A 20,647-nucleotide genomic window follows, 5' to 3' on the forward strand; every position below is an offset into this window, starting at 1 on the left:
TGTTGCCAGCAGATTCCACGCCAGAGTCAATGAAAACAGTTTAGAGTTGACCCTGACCACTCATGTATTTAAAACTGTGTCCAATTTGCTCTTATCGTATTGCCCTGGAGATTTCGTTTATCGTTGCGCTTACCTCCAGATGTGCATCAAGAGCGCACTGTCGGATTGAAGTATGCTATGTTGAAAATGGCAACAAAAAAACCCAAAAATAACATTAATATGGCCTCTACACAGCATGGCGGTTGAGTGGTTAGCGCGCAGACCTCACAGCTAGGAGGACCAGGGTTCGATTCCACCCTCGGCCATCTCATTGCAACATTGCATGTTCTTCCCGGGCATACGTGGGTTTTCTCCGGAGACTCCGGTTTCCTCCCACATTCCGAAAACATGCTAGGTTAATTGGCGACTCCAAATTGTCCATAGGTACGTATGAATGTGAGTGTGAATGGTTGTTTGTCTATATGTGCCCTGTGATTGGTTGGCGACCAGTCCCGGGTGTACCCTGCCTCTCACCCGCAGACAGCTGGGATAGGCTCTAGCATCCCCCACGACCCTCATGAGGATAAGCGGTAGAAAATGAATGAATGGCCGCTACAGTGCAATTTAGCCACTGCAATTGGGTAGGATACATTAGCAAAGATATATATCTGTCACTCTAAATGGCAGCTGGATCAAGCGAGTGAGCTTGTAGTTTAGATTTTTCTTGATGTTGAGTCAGCAAAGTAGCAATTATCAAGATAATTCCCAGTCCTAGTTTACAGGCTATACTCTTGGCTCCGACTCTGCTTCCTCACCCTACCACTATGCACTATAAGCACACCAAGTGGTGGAGTGCCACTAAACCAGCATAAGTGTCAACATTAGGTTGCTTTGGAGTCAGGCACTTAAGAACATCCTGTTTTCATGTATTAAGCTGAAAGTGATGAAGATGTTGTGGTTTTCATTGTTACAGGTCACTGTGCTGCATGAGACGCAGTTCCTAAGAGGCTGCCGTGTGGGTGGCTTTTTGAATTAGTGTTGCCAAAAAACTGAAAATAGTCAAAGGCAAAGGTAAAACCTACGTCGAGATGAATATTTGCGAGACCTCACAAAACTTTTGTGAGAGCTCACAAAAGCTTTGTGCGAGAGCGTAATAACTTTTGCGAGCGCTCGCAAAAATCTGTCTTTTTATAACCCATCAAATTTTTTTCTCCATGTCTCCTTGGGGGCCTGTGTAGTTCTGTTTTTGCAAACTTTTTTTTTGTGTGTCTTTGGTTAATGACAGTATTATAATATAACAATTTCCTATATCCATACAGAGGAGACATCCTTGTATGTATTGAAATTAAAGGCATCTTTGAGTGTCCTGGTTTTGTGCCATCAAAATAATGGCTACCCAAAGTTAGGTACTTGATTGAAGGTAATTTCCTGTATTTAGTCATTAATTATAAATTAATTATAATTAATTATTAATTATAATTAATTAAATGTAACTTTCTTTCTGTATCTCCTGTTTTGTTTTTTTACAAACAATTTTTAGTTGTGGCAATTGTTAAAATTATTCTCCTTCTTTTAAGGGCATTATTATTATTTTTATTATTATTATTATTATTATTATTATTATTATTATTATTATTATTATTATTATTATTATTATTATTATTATTATTATTATTATTATTATTATTAGTAGTAGTAGTAGTAGTAGTAGTAGTAGTAGTAGTATTAGTATTATTATTAAAAATTGGTTCTATTTGTAGTTGGATATTTTTGTTCAGGCACAAGTCGGCCACCACTCGGTGCGTCATTCAGGACCCATTACAGCAATATGGCGACCTCGAACACCAGATCAGTTCTGTTTGTCTGTCTGGGTAAGATACGTAGTTTCTAATTTAACAAAGCACAAAGGGTTGACACTAGTAGACAGTGGACACATTTATTAGTATTTCATTGAATATTTTGTCGTTATTTGGGTTCGAGTGAGACTGACATTCTAACTAAAACGTAAGAGTTGTGAAATGAATAAACAATGCTCAGTTGAACGTTGTAACTAATTGAAAGTGTTTACTCATTCATTTAGTGTTAGTAATAGTGAAACGGGAACCGACATGTTTCGTGAGAACGCGGAGCAACCTTTCCTTTATCCATAGACATAGTCATAGACATAGTCAGGACTGAAAAGTATGTAAAAACATTATAACGCCTGTTAAAAATCAACGTCAACCGAGCAAGGGAAACCTTAAAAGATTGATGGGTGCCGTGCTATTGTGTGATACACGAAGAAAACCTAAGATGTTATTGCAGCGGGACTTTGGACGGATGGTGTGTTTGGTTTAGGTTATATAATGACCTGTGTAATTATATTCAAATGTTTTCTTTTATAGGGAACATTTGCAGATCCCCCATTGCAGAGGCCGTCTTCAGGAAGATGGCAACCGATGCAGGTGTTGTCGACAAGGTATCATTCTTATGCTTTTATGGGACTAAGTTACAGCATAGCAGACATTTTATCAATGTCTGCTGTCCAAATAAGTCTGAGCATTCACTGACAGCGGCATTCAACAGTATTATGAGATGTAATATGAACACTGCTGCACGGGAATAAACCTTATTTAAACTTAGTTTGTTCATCAAACTGAACCATGCTCACAACAATAATCAATATGTTATTTGAAAGATACTTCTCTTTATTTGTTATGAGATCAATTAAGAAACAGTTTTTATATTGCATCTATAGTAATTAGATGAAGTATAGGTGTGAAGGAAACCATCAGCAAAACGATTGATTGTAATACAGAGGCTGCACCACCCTCAACAGGTGGACAAGGGAGAAATCATATTTGTTGTGTTCTTGTTCTCTGTGCTCTATTCTGCACAGTGGAGGATAGACAGTGCTGCCACCTCCACCTATGAGATAGGAAACCCCCCCGACGATCGCGGTCTAGCCTGCATGAAGAGGCACGACGTGCCCATGAGGCATGTGGCCAGGCAGGTATGATCACCCACCTTTGTTCTGTGTTGTTGCAGTGGCTCATAGACAGTGGCGCCACATCCGACTGGAATATAGGATGCTCGCCAGATGGCCGTGGGCTGGCCTGCCTAAAAGGGCATGGCATTGAGACCGGTCATAGGGCTCGACAGGTACAACCACATGTTTGCGTGGTGTTCACACACTACATTGCCATTCGTGTGTATACGTTGGATGTCATTTTGTGGATGCTTATCAACTACACAAATGTGTAGTCCAGCTTTTGACTAGTGAGAGCATGACGAGCGACAGTCGTATGAAGACAGAATGGAGACACACTTTCGTCTTTTGGTTGGACAGTTCACCTTCCAGGTAATGCTAGTTGTGCCCAAAGTGCTATATGCGGCCTGCCTGTTGTTTTTATGGGCCTCTGGCACATTGTAGACAAACAACAAAACAAAACCCAGTAAAAAGGCAGTCTGTATAATGAGAAAAATATGTAACTAATAAGATCTGTCCTTTTTGTCTTTAAATACACAGTAATGTGAAAAAGTGTTGCCCCCCTTCCTGGTCATAGCGCTCAATAGGATGTAGGATAAGATGCATCTCAATAGGATTCAGGTCAGGACTTTGGCTCGGCCACCCCATAGTCTTCATTTTGTTTTTCTTCAGCCATTTAGGCGGACTTGCTGATGTGTTTTGGATCATTGTCCTGATGCAGAACCCATGTTGGTTTCAGCTTATAGTCACAAACAGATGGTTCTGCTTGGTCTACTTCATTCTGTAGAACAGGTCCTATTTAAGTGAACAGTTGTGGCAATCACTTTTTCCGGTAAGGGCCATGTCGGGTTTGGATTTTTTTTCTCCCTTAATTATAAAAATGTTTCACTTAAAGACTGCATTTTGTGTTTAGTTGTGTTGTCATTGGCTAATGTTTAAATTAGTTTGATAATCTAAAGCATTTAAGTGTGGCAAGCATGCAAAAAATACATAAATCAGGAAGGGGGCAAACACTTCACCACTGTATGTGCAATGTATTTTATCCTTTAAAACATGCTTGTGCGTCATGGTCAGTGATGAACATGAGTAAATTACATCATAATTTAATCTTTTTAAGCTCTTTTCTTATTTTCTCAAGGCTAACCAAAGTGTACAACTCGGATACATTGACCTCTTGTGACCATTTGTTGAACTTTTGGTTCCACTCGGCAGGATCTAGCTTCTGAAGTTCGACAGTCACCATAACCGTCACTGTGACCTTGACCGTTGACCCCCAAATAATAAGCAGCAGGCAGCACTTGTCTCCAAGTTTTTGCAGAATAACTATTCAGAAATGTGTCACACTAAACCAGGGTGAGAGCAGATTATAACGGACAAACTTAAATATGAGCTGGCTGTTGGCTGTTACTCTTGTTTTTCAAAATTTGTCAAATGTCTTGGAAGTATGTAAACAGTGGAGCCCTCGGACCTTCCTTCTTAACAAGTGGCCGTGCGCCATGAATCACATGTCAGCAGGAGGAGGAGCCCTCCATAAATTTAGTATCCTGTCTGTCCTTGTCATGTATCAAATTCTCAAGCAAACCTAAAATTTCAGTTGTTTGTGTGTGATAGTTTACTGAGTTGAAGACATGCTACCACGTGCCCTCAGTCCACCCCCTCCCAACTAACAGGGCATGGGTTTTTCCCGATTCCTCAGATCTATTGTCTTACTACTTTGTGCCTCTGCAAACCTGTCCAGCGAGCACATGGTGTAAGCTCCTCAAAGAAGAGCTGCAGTGTCTCAGTCCTTGTCCTTACAACGAGCTTTGACAAGCTCTTGTATTTTCATCATTGCCTTTGTTGCTTCCCTTTTAATAACCATTACCGCCTTCTCCTTCCAGTCCCTTCTTTTCCCCTCTCATTTGTGTAAACTTGTAAAATTGTAAAATTGAGACCACATTAGCTGCAGAAATCAACAAAAGATCTGATGGCTCTGTCTGTTTTAGATTATATTAGTGGAGTGTCTTTCCTTCAACAGCAAGCCTTTCAGAACGTGCTTTAAGGGAATTGAATTTTTTTTGTACTTGTCAACATATGAGGAATGAGCGTGACATTCAGCCAAAGCACCACCATCTCTCAAATTTGGCCTGTCATCATTCTGTTTTTGAAGGATAACAGGTTTTTTTCCAAGCCGAGCAGAGCACCTCTCCCGGCGGTTTATATTTGTTGTTTGTAAGGCATGTTTGGCGAAAGAGACCATGGATCAACTCTGCTCTCACTAAGGGTGCTTGTCACCTCAACCGTGGGTCAAAAAAGGTGTCACTCTCAGCTGGGATCTCTTTCGCTTCATTTGGACAATTAGCAGTGTTTCATTTGAGCGTGAGAACGAAAGGTAGCGAGGAACAAGCAAGTTCAACCCAAGATTACCATAAATGTGGGAGTCGGGATGTTTTCCAGCAGAGAAATCAGTGGTAAGAACCAGTTGCTTGACCTTGGGCAGCCTGGGATAAACAACATTACTTTATTGAGGTAAAGTGATGAAGGTCATATGTGGTGTCCTAACAAACTAAATATTACTTCAAACTAAATATGAGTTGTGTAGAAAACTGTTTTCTAAAAACTGCATATTTAACTTCCTATGTCTCCTCTTTGGCATCATTGCCAATTGATTTTCTGACTTTTTCAAAATTACTCAAGGCGCTGGCTTTTCACAGTAAATTATCAACAAACACAAGATGGGAACACTGCAATGCGCTGTGAGGCAGCTGTTTATAGCTGTGCTAACTTTACAAGCCATTTCCAGAAGTTTCCAACTCTGATACATTTGAAAGAAAACCAACTTGTTGTTGGTTATACACAGCTTTACCTCCATGACCAGTCCACAATTTATATGGTAGATTTTGCGACATTATTTCACCCCAAAACAAAACTTGGCTTAGTACTTATAGTGAAACCCTTGCTGGTGGTAGTAGTAAGTAGAAAATGGATGGACGGAAATACAGTAACATTAGAGAGCTGATCAGTGGCAATGTCATATGGTGTAAAAGCATTTTTACACAAGGTCCAAAATTGAAACTCCCTTTTGTCCTGCATTTGTCTTCCACTTTCAGGTGACCAAGGATGATTTCATGAGCTTCGAATTCATTCTCTGCATGGACGAAAGCAACCTGAAGTGAGCTTTTGACTTGTTTTGTATGAATTTGACTGGAGCTCTCTGTACAGACTGGAGTCATGTGTCCAGTTTCCTCAGTCCTTGGTCTTGAATGGTTACCTCGGATTAGAATGAGGAACAGGGGTCAAACCAGGCCAGGGGTCTCCAACCTTTTTTCTTGAGAGAGCTACTTTTACAAAAATGTACTTTTATAGCTCATTTCAACCCAAAGAAAAGGAATGTGCTTGTTTTACCAGAGCTTTAGCAGAATGTTGGTATCCACAACTTACATTTGTATTTCAGAATGCATCTCTTCCTAGTGTATCTCCCATTACTGAAAACCAGGCTCACGGGCGCCTCATGCGGTTAAACACGTTGGTGACCCTTGAACTAGGCTGGCACGTAAAAATGTCTGGAAAGTTGATATATGCGTCTCTGCCACAAATTCCGAGTAACATTGAGCTATAACTAACTAGTAGATGAATGCTTCCTTTTAATTGAGGAATATCTTTCCTTAAGCCTATTCCAAAGGTCATGGGGAGGGATATTTTTTGCTACTTTGAACGTTTAAGGATCATTTTGAGATCACATGCCCACGGCAGATCTGATCTGTAAGCAGCTTACCGAGTTCTTTGAATGCCTCGTCTACGCTCTTTGGGCAGTCCCCCACCCTCACCCCTTTCTCTCCCACATATTTTTCTCGGCAAGTGTTAATCTGACCAGACTGAGAAAAGGGAACTTATCTTGAACAATAGGGTGCTCAGGTTTGGTTATGCTTGTCTTCGTAAGCAACTCTAATAATGGTGTCACTGTGTGGTGTTTAGAAATGTGAGGGGTTGTTACTCTTGATGGTAATAAAGATAAGACACCAGTCAATAAAACAACATTTGACAGGTAAAAAGCCTCCAGACAACAGCAAAATATTACCGGGGTAATACTGTATGGTATCATATTTACATGTCTGTATCTAATGTTGGAAGTTGTGCCATTTCTAAATATGTGGCTCTGATTAATAATACAATAATAATACGGTGCTTTTCCCTCTTGTTCTTACAGTGACTTGAAACGGAAAGCAAATTCGGTGAAAAATCACAAAGCTAAAATTGAACTCCTTGGTTCATATGACCCGCAGAAGCAGCTGATCATCAAAGATCCATATTACGTAAGTAGTCCAGTAAATTGCTTTTTTTTCCCTTTCTAAATATAACTGCCAATGTAAAGAGTTTAGTAGTTTTATCCCATGTTTGGATTCTCTCAAAACTAGTTTGAACGCACCATGTGCAGCTGAACTCCATTAAAAAGGAGCAACTTCCTTAAAACCTGCTTCTTTAAATCCTAGTCACGCTAGAGGCGGAATGCTGTCGGAATGAACATTTCAAGTTTATTCTTGGATGTTCAAAGTGCATTCCACGTATTCCGGCCACAAGAATGTTTTTCTCTGATACATCTGTGATATATATATAATTCAATTAGAATCTAGGTCATGATAAAACGCTATATACCGCATTTTCCGGACTATAAGTCGCACTTTTTCTCAGAGGTTGGCTGTTCCTGCGACTTATACTCCAGAGCGACTTATAAATGAAAAAAAATATGTTACATAAACACTGGACAGCTTTTCTGTTCATGTTGAATAACCATTGTGTTAGCATATCTTACACATATTCAGCCTGTTATGTGTGCAATGACAATAATGTAACACTGCGCTTTTGTAGCAAGTTGCAAGCAAGACATGGCAGCGGGTGCAGTCAAAGAAGTAGGAACAAGGAGTCTCGACTTAGCACTTGGCAAAACATACACGGACGGCAATGAACAATGAACCAACACTGGGAGACGCTACTAGCTCAACTAAATGCAGGCAAACTCAAATTAGCGACAGATGCGTGTAATCAGGAAAGTAAAGGCTGTACAAAGCAAGACGGAACAAAACAGGAAATGCGCCAAAATAAAGCCATGAAAACTGAAAATAAGCCATTTGTCACACAAGGGAGTCTCGCAGGGCGTGACAAACAAACATCTATGTATAGTAAAACAACGAAAAAACAAAACCTTATCAATCTTAATCAATAATAAAAAATACAGTGCTACACAGATAAGTAAATTGAAGTATTGGTCACATGAGTGCAGTGAAGAATAATGTTTACTTGGAAATGTAAACAACGCTTTAGTCAAAATGGCATTTTTACAACTTAATCAACTAAACTATTTCGGGCTCGCCTCTGTCGGTCTGACTGTTCAATTTGTGTTGAAAATCTTTTGCGGTGACTCGCTAGCAGTCTGCTGTTATTTACCGTACATCCATTCTTGTTTTCAAGCTATGGAGCATTCGCAACAATCCTTTCGCCGACAGCGTAGGCTCTCGCGTTAAAATACAATGTCAACCGATGGCTTCTCTCAGTCTCAAGATTTATGGCTTATCCTCATCGATAGTTCCTACAGTGGAGTCCAATGTGCAAGAATGATTCGACACGGTTCCATACGTAATCTAAGTATTCAAATGTTCTAACGAAGTAGTAATTCTTTCCCAAATGTGGCACAAACCTTTTCATTCTGGCTGGTTCTGTGTAATACGGGGGCTAATCAGTTTGTGCTATTCATCAATTGTGCATCGCTTTTTGGAGAAGTGATAAACAATTTGCAGTCACACTCTTGTTGATAGCTAAACTTAGCCAAATTGCTATCATTAGTTGAGTGGGCATGTGTGTGTAATGTGGAACATCAGTCACATCGAGGACTTATTTTCGAATTTCTTAGTTTGCTCCATTGTTCTTTTGAATGCACATGTTCCAAATGTTCTTTTCAGTACTTTTTGGACAACTCACTGTTCTCTAATAAGGAGCTGAATTGAAACATTCACAACAGGTGTTTGAGCCCTAAATCGATACATTTTTTTATGGAAAGGCATAGACTGTTCCTGGATCACACACCTACACATGTTGGGAATTTTGCCAGTCAGCTCCTTGTTGGAGAAGAGCAAGTTGCTTGACTTTGAACAGTCGGATATGTGCGTTCAAGAGGTTCATCCCAAAAGGCATACAGTTGGTACAGTTTAACTTTCCAACAACACACTAAAAATAGAATATGCCACACGATATCATTACATCACCAAGACTGGATCATAGTCTGGGAGAAGTGTTGAGAGCAAGACTGAAGTTTCTGTAGGTATTACTTGTCGGCAAGGATTAGAATTGGACAGGGAAATTGCAATCCACAAATCTCTGGAAGATTACTGGAATGTTTTTTTTATTTTTTTTCTAACAGTACATTTTTCCAAGTCTTTTCATCAGTCAGATGTTTTTGCTGTCAAATTTTGGCACAATCACACCTATTATTAGGGCATAAGTGAATTCATAACGTGTTATGTAAATGCCACAATTTGGGTCCAATTTGAACATTGGAGAAATCAACACGTTTACATGTGTTAAAAGGGTGATTGACCTCATCCACATACCATCATTTCAGCAATTTCTCAACCATTTCAACTTAATGTCCGTTATCAAAGTAATCACAAAGTGTGAGAAATGAACCGAGTGCAAGATTTTATTCCAGACGATTATTAAAGAAAAACATTTTGCTGCTTTTAGAAGCGTTGCCTTTTGCTGCGAGCGCTGTTTGTAAATTTTGCTTCAATGGACATCATGCTGGCGTGTTAAATAGAAGCCGGTTGGCAGCTGTAATCTGTTTCCTTCAGGGCAAGTGATAAAGATATTTAAATGTCATTGACCTTATTGGGTTGCGGCCACATTATACACACTAAATTGACTCAATTTATCCTTTTTGTACAAAATTTAGTTTTTCTTAAAATAAAGGCTCATCACTTCACAGCTGTGACACTTCTCTTTTTGTGTTGTCGTTGGCTGCAGGGAAGCGATGCAGACTTTGAAAAGGTGTACGAGCAGTGCCAACGATGCTGCAAAACATTTCTGGAGGTCAACTCGTAACGTTGTAATAATTGGCTCTCACGGTCACATGTTTTGGCCATGTCACACAAGCACGTCATCACCGTAACTCTGTAACCAACTGTGGTCAGTGTCATGAATGGACCACCACGACGCTTGAGGGTTTGTTTTTTTTTTTTTTTGTTGAACTTCAAACCGTATTGTTTACTAGAGGAGCAATGCCTGTGTTGAAATAAAACAATACAACTCACTCAGGTCATTCCGATTTTTGTGGAAGCGGCGAATCAGTCCCGTACATTCATTCATCCCTGAGATAAACATCACTGTTTGGTTTCTTTTCACAACTTAAGTCATTCAAACACAATAATCACTGGAGGAGGAGGATGAGGGTCATCAATTAGCTGGTTTATAGTGTGTGTATAGCACTAACGCTGCTGAGGCCATTTAATAAGAATTACAGTAATCCCTCATTTATCACGGTTAATTAAGTAATGCAGACCTACCAACATGTACAAATTTATAGTACTTAACAATTTGACTCTTGAATATGCTTGTATACTATCCATTTTGTTGCATGTTCAGTCTGTACAGTACAGATAATTGAATATCAGTTTCTCTAGTATTTCAAATCGGGCGGGGGTGCCAAAAAATGCCCCTTACAGAAAATAACTGAGAAGCACTGATATAGTCAAAGAACCCAATATCCTGTGTGCCTTGAAAAATCTGTCAAAATCATGAAAAATGGCCGGTACAGAGAGAAACGGCTTTTGAAAAATGGCTAACTTGCGTGTCTTTTGCGTAGGGGGTGGGGGGCTACACAAGAAACTTACCGACTTGAGTGTTGAATCAGAGCAATTGGACTGTTTCACTTCTCATCCAGGTCCGTGTACATATGCTCTGATTCAACTCCCCCAAAAACACCATGTACTGAAAATCTTTACACACTTTTTTTTTCTAAATCATTTTTGCGGATAAAAATAAATTGTTGCTGAACTTCGTATGAAATTTGTTTTGTGATGGCACACCGTGTTATTATTATCTTAAATTCAAATTAGGGGACTGTTTGCAACCAGGTCAAAATGACACCGCCAGTGCTTAGCAAACACTCATGTGTGTGTTACCTGGGGCACAGCTTAACATGCTCAAAACAGGAATAATGTAATTTCTTCAATAAATAAGATATGCAACAAGTGTACAATCAACAATTGTAGGATGAATCACTGCGTTATGCTTTGTAACATTCATCACTGTTATCCATGTGTAAAAATAAGTATATCATTGTGAATATTACGATGTTTACTCACTCGTGGTGACAAAGTGCACAGTGCCTGCTAGTCAGTCGCTGCTTTTATTTTTGTTTCTTTCAACCACAATGTACAATGCCAGCCAGCAGCGAGATGCATGCCTGTTGCGGTTCTATGGTTATCAACCACACTTTTTTACTTTGCCATTAATGCAGTAGTTATTACTTATTTTCTGTCATACCCCCTCAAGGGGCAACATAATTTTTTTCACCCCAGCGCACTTTTTTATACTAGAGAAACTAACATTGTTTATCTGTACTGCACAGGCTGAACTTGAAATTGCAACAAAATGGAGAGCGGATGGAAGTGTATTCAAGAGTCAAAATGCATGTTGAGTACTATAAATTTGTATATGTTGGTAGGTCTGCATTAACATTGATAGCCTATCTGTTCACCCCCCCCCCCCCCCCCCAGGGTCATTAATGGTTCCAAACAAGAAAAAACCTTTAAAGGCGACATGCATTTCCTGTTTTCTGCCATGTTGTTCTCGTTAAATGATGCCAGTGCATCAGATAAGATTTTCACATTTTGATGAAAGCCCTGAAAGCATTTTTGAATGGCTGTGCGCACTGTTTTACAAAGTTAAGTTCTACTGACTTCACTGCAACGCGGACTTCATTATACGGACTGCATAATTTGCCTGCGCTCAGTAAACGCATACCTACATTTCTGGAAGTCCTCAGGAGCTCTTGGGAATGTGACCAATCACAGCTGAGTGGGCTTGGCGGGGAAGAGGGAGGCGAGAAAACAGTGCCGGAAGAGGCGCAGAGTCTGGAAGATCTAGAAAGGTTTCTGTGCGTGTTATGGGAAAAAATACTTAATCCCTCGTTTCAACCTAGCCATTATGGATGATTCCTTTCGGCTGTCGTCGGAAAATGGCGTTTGTCTATTATCTTAAAAAAAAAACAACCCCACAGCGAAAGTGCTTTGTCTTACCCCAACACACTTCTTCATTGCCTTGATGATCCATCCCAGATGCATCTGAGGCCAGTTATGTTGTAGTACGTCTTGGTACAGTTAACACAAGGCTTCCTGTTGAGTGTGGGATGTTTTGGGGGAGAACAGTTACATCCAATCTGTGTTGCAGTGCATGTCGACAAACATTCCATAGGTGTCTTTTTTTTTTTTTTTAATTGCTTGAAAGATGCTGCAAGGTCTGCAAATCATTAGGATAGGGTGTAGCCAAAGTTTAGAAGAACCAACTGCTGGCTGGAGGGTTGCCAGTTGTTGTATATCAGGGCGGCGTCCATGTCTGCGCTATTAATGATAGTGAAGACTGATTTAATTAATTTGTCAAGTCAATGTAAAATACCTAATATTTCGACTGGGAGAGTATTTGGGGGTTAGAGGTTATTAGAAATGAAATATAATTGGTGAGTTTGGATGTATAATCCATAGAATATACCATTTTAGCAGTCAAATTCATTCATTCAGCTCAGCATCAAAAGATCTGTAATGCATTTGGCTAGCTGCTTTCGAAAAAAGAGATAGCTTTTACTCTCTATGGAAGGACGGCAGTGACAAGCACCTTCCTACGATGCCGCAAACTCTGGGGCCAATCGGTGGCCGAATGCTTACTATATGTGCTGTGTGATTGGCTAACCAGTCTAGGGTGTACCCTGCCTCTTGCCTGAAGTCACCTGTGACTGACGATAAGTGGTATAGAAAATGGATGGATGGACTCCTACATACAGTATATACGTATAAGTACTGTCGATCATTTTTTTTTGGCGGGGGGGTTATCCACATTCCACGCATTGAGACGGCAAAGCAGCACAAAGAACATTTTTTGTACCAATGATATAATTTATTTAAATATATATAGTTTTTTCCATATATCTATATATACTGTGTGTGTATATATATATATAGTCCAGACTGTAGGTATATACCGCACACATTTCATTTATAGTAGAGCTTATGGTTTGTTTGTTTTTTACACTACAGGCACATCTCAAAAAAGAGAATATAAAACAAAGTTTTTACATTACATATAAAATGAAATGGGGCCGCCTGGTGATTGGCTGGCGATTAGTCCAGGGTGTACCCCGCCTCTCGCCCAAAGTTAGCTGGGATAGGCTCCAGCACACCAACATGACCCTACTGAGGATAAGCGCCATATAAAATAGATGGATGGCTAAGTCTCGTAACTTTGTAACTTTGATGATTATGGCTCAGAGGTCATTTTCAAAAAGCTCTAAGATTGTGAAGTTTTGTATTATCTGAGCCTTTAAATGGTCCCTCTATCTGCTTCAGTAGGCTTACACCATCATGGGGACTGCTGACTTGTCAGATGTCCAAAAGAGACCGTCATTGACACCATCCCCTAGGAGTGTAAGCCACAGAAGGTCATCGCTAAAGGCGTGAAATATTTCCCGCTATGTGCAACGAATCTATATGATATACGGCTGTCGCTTGATGGCGTTCCGATATACTGAACTTTAGCCATTACATTCTTATTGTTTGAGATGTACCTGTGTGTACACGTACATGATCAAGGTTTACTGTGTAGTCTTGTGATGGTCCAAATATATAAATAAAGGCTTTCAAAGGAGCTTCTGTGACTTCCCGCCGGCGTCGTCTGTTTGATGCCAAAAAATGTCTCACGAGGCCATCAATAGATTAGACACGGTTGTCTTATTTGTAAGCAAAGCAGCAGCCACTGTTGATGTTTGGGACGGGTGGGAGGGGGGGCTTCCTCGTTTCGAGCAGCATCCATTGGGATCCACGCCGGTTTGTAAAGCCGACTTCAGTAGAAGGACACCTGTGTGCTTGGTTTCAATCAGGGCTCGTCAGTATTTTTAGGCCGCTTGTCCAACAAGTCCAAGGCACTTTTCACCTTTTAGCAACATCCTGGATAGCGGATGTTAAGGCTTCAACCTTTAAAAAAACAAAAAAGACAAACCCAAGACAAATTCAGTGCTATCTCTTATTTGACTTGGCAGTTAATTTCTGTAAATTCTTTGGTTCCCCTAAGGAATACAAAATCTTATTTTATGGCTTGATTTGCTACTCCACTCTTGCTGTTCTGCTCTTCTGCACAGTGTAAATCCATCTTCATCCACTTTCTCGGTAGAGCTCTGTCTAACAGTGTCGTTGACACTAAAATCCATCAAAAATAGGAAACTAGCATCTATATTTCAAGTATGTAAACATGCAACTAGCCTGTAGATACTTTTAGCAGCATACAGAGCCTGAGGGAATGTTATTTCTTGGTAATTGACTTTTTTAGGGGGCTCATGGGGAAACGTTTGCAACATTTTAAATCAAATGTTTGAGAAGCCATGCTGAATACAGCAGAGGTGGGAGTAAGTCTGTTTTACAAGTCTCAAGTAAGTCTTTAATCCCAATTCTCATTCAGGTCTGAAGTAAAGTCTGTGAGGTCATAAGCACTGTTAAATATTTAGTGTGTGTTTAGTGTTTACCAAATAAAATACTATGACTTTGTAATTTGTGAATGCAAATAAAATTTTCCTCGGTAGCGTAGGGGTGTCACAAGATACCAGATGCAAGATTAAAATGATTTCTCATTCAGAAAAAAAAACTCGTGGGCAGAGGAGATAAGAAATAAATTCATTAATCACGCAAAAAATGAGCGCGGTCATTTTTCTGGCGTCATTGTATTGCCACGTGCGGGTGTGTCTGCTTTGCTTGTCTCTCACGTCCAAACATACAGGAAGAGAGTTCACTCTGTGCATTGGTTTCAGCATTTGTTTCGTAGAACAATGCCATGAACAGAGTGAGCCCTTTGTCACTCGGTCTCTATGTATATGCCTCTTTCTTTATATTTTTCATTGAACTTTTCTTGACAGTAATGTCAAAATCTTGTCTCGTCCCGTCCTCGTAAACCCAATCTTGTGTATCGGATGTTAACCGATGCATTCAAGTGAGGCAGATAACCTGGGAAAATGTGGTGTCTTGCTGGAAATGATTGAATACTTTGACTTTTGCTCAACACACTCGCTGAAAATCTCGAGTACTCTCAAGTCATAACGCTAAAGTCCAAGTTAAACCCTGAGTTGCAAGTGTTTGATGATATTATCAAGTCGAGAGCCGGGTCCCCACCTCTGGAATATAGGGTAAAAATATCTCTCATGTAGCATATATTGCTATTGAATAAATGTAGCATATATATATAAATAAGCAAATAATGAAAACTAGGCTGTACATATATTAAAAATGTACTTTTGACTTAATTAACTATGGAAAAAATATGCTTGAACAATATTATGACTGTTCTGAACTCCTGTTTCCATGCAAGCGCCTTTTTGAGCAGAATGCTAATGGTTTAGTTCATTTTGAACACGCTAAAAAAAAGCTACATCAAATGTTGATGCAGTTCAACATGTCCGAAAAAGGAGTAGAGCATATTTAGTGCTACCCCGAATGGAATTTAGTAGGATTTCATACAAAAGAATTTAAATAGTTGAGCACAGGATTTGATGATTTCCTGTAAGACCTGTGAACTGAGCTTAATTTTTATTTTTACAAATTTCTACATATTCCTCACATGATATTTTCTGCTACTGAAACAATCACATATCTTTGTCATCATTCAATACTGAGCTTTGACAACGTACAGTATGAGTAGCACCTGTTAGCCTTCAGTGCATTGCGGGCTGCTGGCGAGCCGTGTGAGAAGCCGTGCGCATCTCTTTAAATCTGTGGAAAAGAATAAAAGGAGAGAGGTCTTAATGAAATCCTTCATTGTGAGATACTGCCTTAACTCTTGTTCCTCTGTGAGCTTACATGCCGGTATTCTGCAATCTCTCTGGCGGTGCAGTTTTCGCACGTGCTCCCGGCACTTAGGACTGAAGTAGAGCGGACCTGAAAGACAACACGCAAAAAACGCATATTTCAAACGGGGCAACATCGCTTTCGGATGTGAAAGTCCTGTATTTCCGCCCGCCGTGAACACTTCGAACAGCCCACCCTGACTTTCTCACACTCTTTGACACACAATGTAAATCCTATTAGGAAGGCTTACCTGTTAAATGTGTCACGTATTTCTCCATCTTTCTGAGATCTCGAAGGAGTACAGCTGTTGAAGAAGACAGGGAAGGAATGTCAGCCTTCAACTTTGAATATGATTTGTGAAAAAAAAAGTTTGTGGTACTTCTCACTTCTCAGGGTCCACCAGCACTGCTTCTATACCCCTAACTAGAGATGTCTGGTATTGGCTTTTATATGCCGATATCTGTAACTCCAGTGGTGACACGTCTTGTGTGTTGTATACAGCATTTTTTAATCGGTTTTGATGATCAGGAAAAAATCTGATACAGATATCAACCGTGCGTTAATTATCGGACATCCCTACCCCTAACATATCTTGTACATTTGTCTTTCTTATTAATTCACTGAAAAAAGTAAGATGACAACCAAATCATATGAAAACCGAGGCATCCCCCCCCCCCCCCAGGAAATCATGTAAATTAACAAAAAGTACAGTTTTACATGCAGGTAACAATGATTATCACACATTGGTATGAATGACAAATGGATGGAAATTATTATTGATTCGAACTTTCCTTGCATCCTGGCAAGATTGAGTTCTAAAGTGTTTCATTAAAGTGCAGACACTCGGGACTTTCTTTGGCCCCGTGGCGGGTTATTTAGCAGTCACCCACTAAAAAAAAACATACAGACAGTGAACAGAGAAAATTAGCTAGTTTGTTACGTGCAAGTCTACAAAAACCAGGGCGAAATTAGCTTAATTCGACATGCAATTCACTCCAAATGTTGTGCTTTCGGAGGGTACATTTGGTTTGCATTTGATGGAAACGGCTATCTTCATGCCAGTGTCGAATTGATCAGAATAGGACACTGCCTAGAGTTTTTAGCATAGCACGACTTCCCGTAGCTGACGTCATGTTGTCATACTTCTTTAGACAGCTAGTTACTATTACGACTGATCACAGCCAAGTACTGCACTCCTTAATTGGTGCACATTTTTTGAAAGTAAAACTGATAGCAGTCATAGTTAAAAATAATAATAAAGTCTCACTTTCACCATATGTGGGGAAAAGCACCTGTTTACTCCAAACTACATATGAATTGAAATGTGTGGTAAAACGAGAGTGTAGTGGTTCATCTCCCACTCTGTGAGTGTGAGAGGTTATGTGTCGATATGTGCCCAGCCCAGGTTTTACCACGCCTCTCCCCCTCAAAAGTCAGCTGACCGGCTCCAGCTTTTTCCCCGCAATCCTCACGGTGATAAGGTGCACGAATAACTTGATCATTTAGAAGCCGCTTACTCATTTGTCCCTTCCTTCCCCCTCCACTGCCCCGCAATGGTCCGCGACTTCATGTTATAGTGGACAAAAATGGATTCTAGTACTTTTTAACTCAGGGTTTTGCACCCTGGATAGTTTAAATACCTGACAGCAACCGTTTCCACTGAAGGCTGCGTACAGAAAAATTGAAGTACTGTATGTTGTTACAACTTATTTTAGTTTTTTACACCCTTAGCTTACCTTCATACTGTGACACTGTGTTTACCCATTAGACATTTATCCTGTAGATTATACTTTGTACTGCTTATTAGCAACTTTAATGACTTTAAGTGACTACCAGGAAGTATCTGCCTAATTAATTTGTGAATCTTGTAAAGACCATAGTTAACTTCCCAAAGACACACCATGTAACAGGCTTTTACAGCCTGAACTCACCGACAAGCTGATCCCCCTTGTCTGTTTTCAATCTGTGGAAATCCCGTTGCGCCACCAGGGGCGTCCTCCCCCGGTGGCTCCACGGGACCTCGTGTCTCTCCAGCTCAGACGCTCTCCTCACTCCACGGCTCGTGTTCCTACCGGGGGCCGGGGTCGAGGTCGGGGTCGCTGTGATGAGCGTGCACATGAAAAGGACCAGTCCCACGGGGACATGCATGTGCAGTCCCCTCATATCTCCCACAGGATTTTAAAACCAACAAAAAAAAAAGTACTCCTTCTCCTTTTTGTTTTGTAACAATGAAGCTGGTATCGCTGCAAGACAAAAGATGATAAAAGTGTTCTTATTTAATTTTGTTTGGAAAAATTCCTATTGGATTGGATACTTATCCACAGGCACAACATGATAAAACTTTCCCTGCTGTGCATTCCACACAAACGATTGTAAAGTTTGTCTGGCAAGTACAAATTAATTAATAAGAGCTGAGTGAACTTGGAGCAATAAGTTCAATGTGAGATTTTTTTTTAAAATCTACCTTAGTGGGCTGTTAATCCTCTTCCACTGCGTCCGTTATAATTAATAAAATGACTTTCCACACGCAAAAAAAGCACAAAAAGTCCTTATTTAAAGTATCCACGTAGGAAAGAGGTGCAGGTCATAAATGGGACATCCTGTCGTCCGAGTGGAGGTATATAGAGTTGGACCCGAGGCTCCTGTGCTCCATGTCCGGATCAGAACACTCCATCAGCGCGCAGCATCAAGTCGAGCCTACTTTTTATTCTGACACGCAGCCTCCTGTCCCCCCCGTGGGTGACTCACTCTGCGCTGTCCGCGATCCCATTAAGACACATTTTGTATCGGCACTTGAGGTTGGCTGACCATCACTTGATCCAGGTCCTCCTCCTTTTCCTCTTCCTCTCCGTTATTCCATTTATCTCTCACATAGACCGGGTGCTTCCACTGAAACTGGAAGGGGCTCTAATAGCCTCATTTGGGGCCACGAGGATCAGGAACAGCAGAGGCGGTGACGCACCGTTGCGTCGCCCTTCTTTGGTGGTGTTTTGTAGTTGCTTCGCGGACTTTTTTTCCCCTCTTGACTTGAAATGTACTTTCCTGCCGGTCTGCCCCGCCTTTTCTTTTTTTTTTTTTTCAGGGCGTGTATCTTGCCCCCCAATGCAAATCTATCTTCAGGCTGTGGGTTTGCATCGCTGCATATGGGACTGAAAAAACACATGGCCATATTTTTAAGTACTTTATCTAATTAATCGTTATTTAACGTATGGGGGGTGGGCTCTTTATTTCACTCTTTCTTCTCTATTTCTGTCGTGTGAATGAGGCCATGGCTAAAAAGGCTTGGTGCTGAAAGGACAGCGCGCTCTTGTCACTGCCGTGGAATCCTAGTGGTAGGCCTATGAGGTTTAAGAATATTCAAAGCCAAGAAAAGGGGGCAGAGGACACCCCATGGACCATGCAGATCTGTACCCCAGAAATCGACACATTGGCATTCCCTGAAAAATGAATGGAAACGTTTCACAAAATATAAAATTATTCAGAATTTCATTAAAAGATCATTGGAAGTGTAATAAATCAAAGCATGCTGACTGTATCAGGGACGTATTTAGTCATTGGGGAGGTATTTGTGACATGGGGTCATGTAAGCTCACAGGCCTATAATTAAAAGAATGAAGAAGAAATAAAAGACAGCTCTCATGCTGAGTTAAAAGCCAAGGAATCAAATATATTTTAAGATGTCAGGCAAGACCCCAATATTCTAAAGACTTCCACATGCAGCAATATACATGGTGTCGCTCATGGTGTCATTCATCGCATGGTTTTGTGGTTTTTGGTATTGCAGGTGCTGTTTAAAGTACACATTGCATGGTCAGTAAATGGCTGAGTCTTTGTACAGACAGAATTGATCAATAGAGGACGGATCTTTGCCAAATTTCGAGGCCTGATGAGTGTCGTTGCTGTCACAGTACAGTGTACAGTGTGTTTTTGTTTATCCTTTAACAAGTTATCTGGAACAAAAATGTAAGCAATAACAAGTGATGATAGTCATGTAAGCAAACAGATACTTGGATAACTTCCTAGTTTAGTTTGCTTTCAGACCAACAGCGTTGAATAGGAGGAGGCGGTGACTGCCAATTCGAATTAAAAGAAGAATAAGTCAAGAAACATGTATGACAATCGATTATGGATCTACTCAAAAAGAATGACCTGATTAATCACGTAATATTTTAGGAAGGAAAAGCAATAGAAAATTCCGGCTAAGTCTTCCAAGTGTTAAATATGGCCACCAACTGCGGCTAAACACGAGAATACATTATAAATACATCTATATGTCAGAAAAGTGGAAAAAGCATAATCAATCCTCTTTCAGCACCCCTGCGGCAGCCATTCAAAACATGCTCACTGACTCATTCCCTGACGATGATTGATAACTGAAGCAATGCTGCCATGAAATCGTTTCTTTTGTTTTGAATCATTTCGATTTTGCATGGAGGAAGAGTTAGCCTCTGCATCTCTGGTCAGTGATAGGCTGAGTGCCTCCCAAAATGCTAATACTCCTGTCAGTGCGTGGAAGTGTTTAGCTTTTCCGGTTGACCTGTGCAGCTCGGCTGCAGGTCGCAAATTGGCAACAGCCCATACGTATGCATTCATATTATTCCAGAGTAGCAATGCTTGTGGATTGTGAGAG

The 20,647-nt window shown here is 40.4% G+C and overlaps 2 protein-coding genes across 10 annotated transcripts in view; one reads left to right on the plus strand and one right to left on the minus strand.

Annotated features, from left to right (window-relative positions):
- Positions 1–1,762: 1,762 nt before the first annotated feature.
- The window catches only part of acp1 (acid phosphatase 1), a 37,668-nt gene continuing 18,783 nt past the window's right edge, over positions 1,763–20,647 (plus strand). Inside the window, exons 1-6 of one of the 8 annotated variants that reach the window (XM_058056199.1) lie at positions 1,763–1,850; positions 2,364–2,437; positions 2,858–2,971; positions 6,037–6,098; positions 7,134–7,239; positions 9,941–10,226. In XM_058056199.1, coding sequence (XP_057912182.1) covers positions 1,808–1,850; positions 2,364–2,437; positions 2,858–2,971; positions 6,037–6,098; positions 7,134–7,239; positions 9,941–10,018 — 477 coding nt within the window. In that variant the 5' untranslated portion in view covers positions 1,763–1,807 and the 3' untranslated portion in view covers positions 10,019–10,226. The other 7 variants (XM_058056200.1, XM_058056195.1, XM_058056194.1 and 4 more) reach the window with 7 other exon arrangements.
- LOC131106787 (ALK and LTK ligand 2-like) lies at positions 13,031–19,053 on the minus strand. 2 transcript variants are annotated; one of them, XM_058056205.1, is made up of 6 exons: positions 18,482–19,053; positions 17,949–18,260; positions 16,268–16,321; positions 16,030–16,107; positions 15,861–15,942; positions 13,031–14,160 (listed from the first exon to the last, which is right to left on the minus strand). In XM_058056205.1, exons 2-5 carry the CDS (start codon positions 18,178–18,180, stop codon positions 15,878–15,880), a joined length of 429 nt encoding a protein of 142 aa, XP_057912188.1. In that variant the 5' UTR covers positions 18,181–18,260; positions 18,482–19,053; the 3' UTR covers positions 13,031–14,160; positions 15,861–15,877. The 2 variants fall into 2 exon arrangements, with proteins under 2 accessions (XP_057912188.1, XP_057912187.1); XM_058056204.1 differs by having other exon boundaries at positions 13,034–14,160; positions 15,875–15,942; positions 18,482–19,052.

The sequence above is a fragment of the Doryrhamphus excisus genome, chromosome 19, assembly GCF_030265055.1.
Source record: "Doryrhamphus excisus isolate RoL2022-K1 chromosome 19, RoL_Dexc_1.0, whole genome shotgun sequence".
NCBI classification, from domain to species: domain Eukaryota; kingdom Metazoa; phylum Chordata; class Actinopteri; order Syngnathiformes; family Syngnathidae; genus Doryrhamphus; species Doryrhamphus excisus.